This window comes from Ipomoea nil, unplaced genomic scaffold, assembly GCF_001879475.1.
Source record: "Ipomoea nil cultivar Tokyo-kokei standard unplaced genomic scaffold, Asagao_1.1 scaffold2537, whole genome shotgun sequence".
In the NCBI taxonomy this organism is placed as follows: Eukaryota; Viridiplantae; Streptophyta; class Magnoliopsida; order Solanales; family Convolvulaceae; genus Ipomoea; species Ipomoea nil.
In genome coordinates this window covers 1,832,555-1,841,682 of record NW_017618965.1, presented here as the reverse complement: position 1 = coordinate 1,841,682, position 9,128 = coordinate 1,832,555, and the positions used below count along the sequence as shown (strand labels likewise).

The 9,128-nt window shown below is 30.9% G+C and overlaps 1 protein-coding gene across 1 annotated transcript; it reads right to left on the bottom strand.

The window, feature by feature from the left end:
- Window positions 1–1,051: 1,051 nt before the first annotated feature.
- Window positions 1,052–6,354, bottom strand: LOC109153783 (xyloglucan endotransglucosylase/hydrolase 2-like). Its single transcript, XM_019301646.1, has 3 exons — window positions 5,960–6,354; window positions 5,436–5,629; window positions 1,052–1,524 (listed from the first exon to the last, which is right to left on the bottom strand). The coding sequence occupies exons 1-3, from the start codon at window positions 6,245–6,247 to the stop codon at window positions 1,119–1,121; spliced, it is 888 nt and encodes a 295-aa protein (XP_019157191.1). The 5' UTR covers window positions 6,248–6,354; the 3' UTR covers window positions 1,052–1,118.
- Window positions 6,355–9,128: the final 2,774 nt, after the last annotated feature.

Below are 9,128 nucleotides of genomic sequence, written 5' to 3'. Positions count from 1 at the left end.
GTACTAGTGAATAATGGCACTTGACATTTAAATTAATTGGTTGAGTCGTTGAGATATGAGTTAACGTGGTATCTTGAATATCCACAAACATTTCTCTTAAATCCGATGGTGTGATTGTGGGAACTAGGTAAATTCAAAAGAGTTCGGACTTGCTTTCTCAACTCACATCTATGAGCGGTGATTCCTCTATCTCTTGCTCGCTTTGATCTAACTCTGACAGCATTGTGACTCTAGTCGAATGCCAATAGATCATTCTCATTGGAAGTCAAACTTGAAACTTTGGTGTTACCAAGCCATATTCTGTACATGTAGTTAATCGATTATGTATCCATAAATAAATTGGAAGCACACAACATGTTAAGTATAGACACATAAAATGGTAACTATTGTTAACTGTCGGTACACATGTTAACATGCAGTTAACATAATCTGTACCTGCAATTAACAGTTTTTAATTTATGTCTGTAGTTATCATTTTATGTATCTGTAGTTAACATGTTATTTGCCTTTAATTTATTTACAATCACATAAATAATTAATCGGCGATACAAAATATGTATTTTGGACCAGGGTCTACAATGCAAGGTAGACTTTAGACACATTAGGGATAATACATTTACTTGTTATGCCACACATTTGGTTTCTTATGAAACAATCTCTGTGTGGTTTAATTTGTAGAGGTAGTGGTCATATTCTATTTAATATATGTCAATAATGAAATAACAATAACAATGCCATTATAGAGAAAGACGACATAACCAATCTAGGAAATAGCATCTTGAAGATACTGAAGGATATGTTTATCTGAGTAACCTATCAATGTCATATCTAGGTTTCTTGCAAAAAATAAATTAATATCGTCTTTTACGCATTTGGAAGATACCGAAAGATATGTTTAACATCAATCCAATGTCTCCTTGCATGAGCAATCTATTGATAAAAAATCATGCATGACTTTGTTTATCTACCACAGCAGATTACACAAAAGAACTACATTTTCTATACTTCAAACTACATTGTAATCTTGAAGCACATTTTTAATTTTATTGTCTTTTTTTTTTGAATGTAAAAAGATCAGAAGTAGGTGAAAGATGATATGATAGCTAATAATGGTGAAATTATGTGGTAGTGGAATTGAAGGTGCATTCTGCAGGGAGGCCTTGGGGGAACCTATTGATATCTGCACAATAATTGTAAACCATGTAATTTTGGTGCACCCATTTCAGCCTTTCTGCACTTGTGGCATCAAGTTCTTGTGAGAGCCATGGCTTGATTTTGGTGGAGTTTGAGGTGCAAGATGATTTCCCAGATGCCCAAATGCAAGCATTGGCCTTGAAATTTCTTAGGGTTGCTTTGAAGGGGGCTTGGGACCAATCGGTCTTCACAAGCCCACCTCTTGTTGCCCAATCTTCTGCATCCCACAAGCTTGCATACACCTTCATGGGTTGAGTCTTGGGATATGGTACCCCACTTGAAGATTCTAGGTTCTTGAACACTCTTATTGGTGTGCCATCCACATAGAAACTAAAAAATACCCATTAATTCAAAACATGTTAGATTCATTTGTGTAAAAAACTTTGTCATCGAGTAGCATATATTATTGACTTTACTACTTTTGATATATAGAAAGTTATAGATTCGAGTCTCAGCACCAAGTGTAAACTGTGCAGTTAAGGCAGCTGGGGGGGGGGGGGGGGGGGAGGGGAGGGGAAACAATCATTATTATGGACCATGGACTATGGACCACATATCTGTGTGGACCATACTATCAAATAATGTACATTCAGTACACAAATAATGTATTTTTTGTATATTAAAAATGTATATTGTATTCAAGAAAAGTCCATTATTTTGTATAATGTACATTCATTACACGAATAATGTACTTTTAGTATATTAAAAATGTACTTTTTGTTATGGTCCACACAGCACTGTGTGGACTATGGTTCACACAATAATTTATCGAGAGGGAAATTGTTGGCCGGAGGCCTGAAAGGCCAAGTCCAACGCCCTTCGTTTTGAAATGTGGTGTTGACTCCTATGCAGGGACGGAGCCAAAGGGGGGCAGCTGCCCCCCACCTCACCCCACCCCCACCCCATATATAGTCTTTGTATATATATATATATATATATATATATATATATATATATATATATATATATATATATATATATATATATATATATATATATATATATATATATATATATATATATATATATATATATATATATATATATATATATATATATATATATATATATATATATATATATAGTACATGTTTTAGTATTAGTATAAAAAAACCAGGGTTGTAAAAATCCCGCCTAGGCACCGAGTAATTGGCGCCTAGGCACTAGGCGCCCATAGACCGTGGCGATTTCCGCCCTAGGCTCCTGCCTAGGAGACTGGCCGCCTAGGCGCCCGCCTAGCACCTAATTCAGCCGCCTAGCGCCTAACTCGTCTGATTACGCCAAGTTAACTCGTCAATTTCTGTCGAGTTAGTCGAGTTAACCCGACCGACCCGACCTTGCTAATTTTTTCCATTTATATGACATATACATATAATATGACATATATACACTCGTAGACTAGTTTGATACTTTCACTCTTTGGATGATTGAAGTATTTGGGTATTTCATTTGAGTTTTTTTTTTTTTTTAATATTCTTTTGATGTGATGACTTATGAATTTGTCATTATGTCATTTATTTGGATGTGTTATTTGATTGAATGTTGAAAACAACATCATTAAAATTGTCAAATTGCAAGTCTGCTACTGTTTTTTTCGCGACCGCCTAGCGCCGCCTAGATTCCGCCTAGGCGCCGACTAGGCCGCTTAGGCGCTAGGCGCTGCCCGGACGCCCGACTAGCGCCCAGCGCCTACTGCAACCATGAAAAAAACTATAAAATGTTAATAAGAGTGAGTTAGATTAGGTGGTAGAGTATATATTTAGCAATTGTGAGGTCAAGGGTTTAAATCTTGGCATAAATATAGTTTTACTATTCATTAATTATGTTTCATATTTTTATAAAGTTTCAATGTGTTTTATTTTTCGTCCATATCTAACAATATTTACAACTATATTTCTTAAGTAATTTATTTATTTATTTTTAAATTATTTCTTTTATTTTAATGTTTCGCCTTTACTGGAAAATTTTTTTGAATCCGTCTGTACTGTTTCGCCCCCCCCCCCCCCCCCCCCCCCCCCCCCCCCCTCAACCAAATTTCTGGCTCCGTCCCTGCTCCTATGCGTGTATATATAAAGAAATAAAGTTCTGTTACTAGTTATAACTTTTGGCGTAGTGATATAAGTGCTTAATCTACAATACAATTCTAATAAGAGCGAATAATGTTAGGCCCTTAACTGGAATAAAAAAAGTGTCGGTACTAATTGTTTCTTAAAATGAATGGTTCATATTATTTTGATTTTAGTATTTTAATGATTTTCCTTATTTACCCTTTATTATATTATTTTCTTTCCTTAAATAATCTTAAATTCCGTTAGTATAAACTTTATTAACGGTATATTCCGTTAACTATTTATTATTCTTAACTTACTTATTAATTACCAAGACTATGTGATCTAATGGTACCCGGATTGGACTTCCATTTGGAAGGTTACGAGTTCAAGCCTCAGTGGAGGTGTTATTGGTTCTTTGTGTTTCAGTAGGTTGAGAAAGTATATGAACAGGTATTACAATATAATAGGGCCAGTAACATTCAAAAAAAAAACTTACTTAATTCTTATTAATTTTTATAAGAAAGGTCTTAAGTTCGAACCTCATTCCAATTAGATTTAGCATAATTGTTAAACATATACTACGAATATGTTAAAATGTATTAAAAATATAATATAAAATTTCACATAAATTTTGGTTAAATAATTAGCCCGACTAAATACATAGCATTCAATGATTATAAATCAGGAACTTTGAAAATCATTTGATTTTTTTCATTAAAAAAATAATAAAGTTTAAGTTTAGTTTTTTTTGTTTTGTTTAATTAATCTTCTTTTAATTATTGAGAACAAAACTTAATATTTCAATTATGCTTTTATCAATGCATGAAAACTTCTAAAGAAATTTGTAAGTTAATTTTTACTATATTATTATAATAATATCTATTGTAACCTTATATTTTGAATTATTTATTATCATCATCTATTGACAGCAATTGTCATTGACGAACTTTCAAAATAATTTGTCTCAACAACTAATGGAAATAAAAAAAAAATCAATGATTTCATTATTATCGATGAAAAGTATGTACGCCACTTTATTCAATCGTTATGCTGTGGAACTGTGTCCACATTGCAATGTGAACACGGCTCTATGTTCATAATTACTGGATTATATGTTTATAATTATAAAGTTATATATTTATAATTTTTGAACTTCATATTCATAATTATTGAACTCTATATTCACAATTATTGAACTCTATATTCACAATTACAGAACTTTATGTTCATAATTACTGAATTATATGTTCATAATTATAAAGGTATATATTCATAATTTTTTAACTTCATATTCACAATTATTGAATCTCTATATTCATAATTACAAAACTATATGTTCACAATTATGTTCACACTCTATGTTCATAATTATAGAATTATATGTTCATAATTTTTGAACTATATATTCATAATTATGAACAGTTTAGAACCATGTCCACCTTGCAAGGTGGACACAGTTCCATAGCATAATTTGTCCACTCTATTGCTCTTATTACTTAAATTTAAAAATAAATTAGTGGCTACAACAAAAAATAATACATATGCATTTAATTAATTTAGAATTAGATGTCTCACAACACATGAAACATGTAGGGAAAAACTACCACTACCAAATATCAACATGTGCTTATAAGATAAAGAGTTCATAGCACAACTAAGATCTCAGTCATATACACAACAATACAAATCTAAAACTTCATACACCATAATGTCATTGCATGATGAATCCCTCTATAATACCACCAATAACCCAATTGTACATGACGCACTACCAATAACAGGAAAAAAAAGGACATGTACTGAAGATGAAAACAATAGCAATGCTACTCAAAAGAGAATTAGAAATTTAAACCAAAAAGAGTATTTAGTTAGACTATCGCTTTTAGACTTAGTACTTAGATTAACGTTATTACAAAGTTGCAAACATTTATTTTTGTGACAGTTATATATAATCAATCTCTCATATATTATCTTGCATTTATATACTTTAAATTACCAATTTAAATAAACAAATTCAATATTTATTTACTTATGCATTAACATCTTCTATATAATATTGTATTGATATACTTTGAAATACTTATTTAAAAATAAGTATTGGGCATTATCATATTCGCGCAAAGCGCGTAAAAGAACTAGTAATAATAATAACCACCAAAAGTACAACATATATAGGGACGGAATACTTACATTATTGCTTGAGGATTCCAAAGTATGGAATAGGTGTGGAAATTGGCTGTGGGGTCAAACCAAAGGTAGAACTGTTGCTCCCTGTTACCCTGACCTTGAGTGTAAACATTTGTGTGAACAATGTATGGGTCACCACTAAGGTTCCCCAAGAACTCAAAATCAATCTCATCATGTGTTGCACCTTGTGATGATAACTGCGTGCAATTATATGTAACATAAAATCATGTCATTATATTTACCACATGAATATAACTAGATTAGTTAAAGCATTACCGGTAATATTAGAATAGTCAGATATTCTAATTAATAAATGTACGTTTATATATCTCTCTCAATCCCTACTTAAAATTTTTATACATGATTGAAACAATATACCTCTCTAATCATTCCAACCACAATTTAGATCACAATTTATCTATATTATCTTTCAGAAACGGCTACAATCGCTCTTTCATACATACCATAAACTACATATATGGAATACTTTAATTTGAAAAAAAAAAATTATGAGCAAAGTAACTTACATAGTATGCAGTGACAGTGCCTGCAGAATTTCCTGGGACAAGTTTGAGTTGCATATCAATCTTTCCAAACAAATACTCTCTCTTAGATTGTATACCTGAACCAGAGTCTTTGTCAAGGGAAAGACTTAGAAGCTTTCCATTATTGAGTATTCCTGCCCTATCACCTCCCCAACTGATATCAAAATCTTTATTGAAATTACCACCCCAACTATGTCCCATCAACAACAAGGTTAAACACAACAACAAAAGTGCTGTTCTTACATTAAAAGTACTAGGTTGAGAAGCCATGTAAGCTGCGAGGATATATGGTGTTGGATTAGATCAGAGGACAAGAAAAGAAGAGAATCAATGGTTGGTAGTTTTATTTTGTTTCACAAGATAAATCTTGTACTCTACTAGGGGATATATATATACATATATATGTGTGTATGTGTGTGTAGCTAGAGAGAAATTGGCTAAGGTTTGAAGAAGTTGGTAGGACAATGGAAGTTTCCTTAATGGTTATGACATTTCCTTTTCTAGATTAGATGGTTTAGGTTGGTTCTGGAGAATTCTAACATGTACACAAGACAAATTAAACAGGAATTTGACATAAAGAGCTTACATAAATCACAAATTAGGAGTGTTTGGTAAATAATTGTTAGCTGATTACCTTAGTGAGTTTGACTAATTGATAGCATTAGCTGATTGTAAAAAAATATTTGGTAAATTAATTGTTAGTTGATAGCTTATTACATGCAAAATAACTTTTTTAAAAATTTGATCTGCTGAGCAGCTTTTTGAATTTTAGCATTTTAGAGTAACAAACTGTTACAAAAAACTAATTAATCAAACACTTATATTAGTTGTTTTATAAAGTCAAACAACTAATAATGGTCAAATATCAATAAGTATTATCATTAAAAAAATATTGATAACTTTTTATAATGCCACATGTCCTCTTACTTGAGGATAGATAATGAATGGGGATGTGGTGGGTTGGCAATGGGCTAATCTCCACTTTAAATGTCGCAATTAGATATGATCACAGCATGGGTTTATCAAAAAATAATTATATCAACTTCACACGTTTTTGACTAAAAATAAATAAATAAATAAATAAACATCACTAGATACCTTTTTGACATAAGAAAGTATGTCAAGTGTTCACTTCCTAAGGTATACCTTGTTTGCGGGGGCAAATTATGTTGTGGACTCGTGTCCACTATGCATTATGGACACGAATCTAAAACGTCGTCATGTTTAGGGATAACGACGGTATTTTAATTAAAAATAAATTAATTTTGTCTCCCCGTTAACGGCGTTATTCGTTTGTGGACTTATTTTTATGAATGTACAGTTATGCAATTATGAATGTACAGTTATGCAATTATGAATGTACATTTATGAAATTATTATGAATGTACAATTATGGAATTATGCACACAGAGCTCTGACATTATGAACTTAAAATTATGAATATATAGTGATAAAATTATGAACATAGAGCACTAAAATTGTGAACATAGAGCTTCGAAAATTATGAATTTACAGTTATTGAATTATGAATGTACAGTTATTGAATTATGAATGTACAGTTATTGAATTATGAATGTACAGTTACGAAATTATGAATATACAGTTATGGAATTATGAATGTACAATTATGAAATAATGAAAACAGAGCTCTGACATTATGAACTTACAATTATGAACATATAGTGATAAAATTATGAACATATGCTCCTATAATTATGAAAATAGGAGAATGAGCTTTGAAAAGAGCTTCTGTGTGAAGAAGAAATGGTATGATCAAAAGGAAAGAAGTGGTCGGAAATTAAACAAAAAAAATTGGTAGAAAATAATGGTGCCACTTACAACATCGTTACTGTGTCCACAATGTATGCTGGACACGGGTCCATAGCATAAATAATTGGTTTGAGGGGGTATCATTCATGTAGTGCGATGGGCTGCACAAAGTGCAAATTCTAGGATTTTCTATTGGTTAATTATTGCATTTGTTGGACCAAGAATTTTCTATTGGTTAATTATTGCTTTTGTTGGACCAATTATTTGGTTGCTTCTTACAAAACTTGGGTTGAATATCTATAAGCAAAAATAATAGAACTATTTTTGTTCGACAATTATATATGCTGTGGAAATGTGTTTACCATGCGCATGGTGAACACGGGTGGATTCATAATTTTTATACTGTAGATTTATATTTTTTTTTTGAAAACGTAAATTCATAATTTTGTATGAAAATTATGAATCTATAGTACGGAAATTATGAATCTACAGTATAGAAATTATGAATCTACAGTATAGAAATTATGAATCTACAATATAGAAATTATGAATCTACAGTATAGATGTTATGAATCTACATTATAGAAATTATGAATCTACAGCTTAAAAATTATGGATCTATCATGTTAACAACAAATGAAAAACAAAATTATGAATCTACGTTTTAAAAAAAATAAAAAATTATAAATCTACAATATAAAAATTATGGATCTACCCCTGTGTTCACCATTCACATGGTGAACACGTTTCCACAGCATAACTATTGATTTTTGCTAATAAAAAATTGATTTATACAATAATCGGTTGGTTGTGAAATTGTAAAGACTACTAATTAATTAAAATGTGTCATACCCAAAAATGAAATATTAATGACTAAAATAGCAGTTATACTAATGAAAAAGCATTATTTATTTTGGTGGATTGTCTATATGACTAGCAAATTTGTTAATATAATAAATTTGCTAGGTGGCTTTTGCTACCATCGCCACCATATTTTTTTCATTTTTATTATTTTTTTTATTATTATATTTAAAATATAATATGAAAGTGGGATCAATTTTTGAAAGTTGGAAAGATTTGCAGGGATGTAGAATAATGGTGGAGAATTTATAAATTTGATAATGTGGAAGTGGGACCATTTTTGGAATTAAGAGAGATTTGCAGGGATAATGATAGCTTAGTTTTACTTATGTCTATATATAATGACGAGAATGGAAAAAAAGATATTATCGAGTTTGATCAATAAGGCCAGAAATTCAAACCCATAACCGGTGACTCTTATACTAAATTGAAGCATTATTCCATCTCAACTGAAAAATTAATTAACTCATTTAGTTCGCTTAAACTTTCACTGAAAATGTTTAAAATCTCTAATATATCC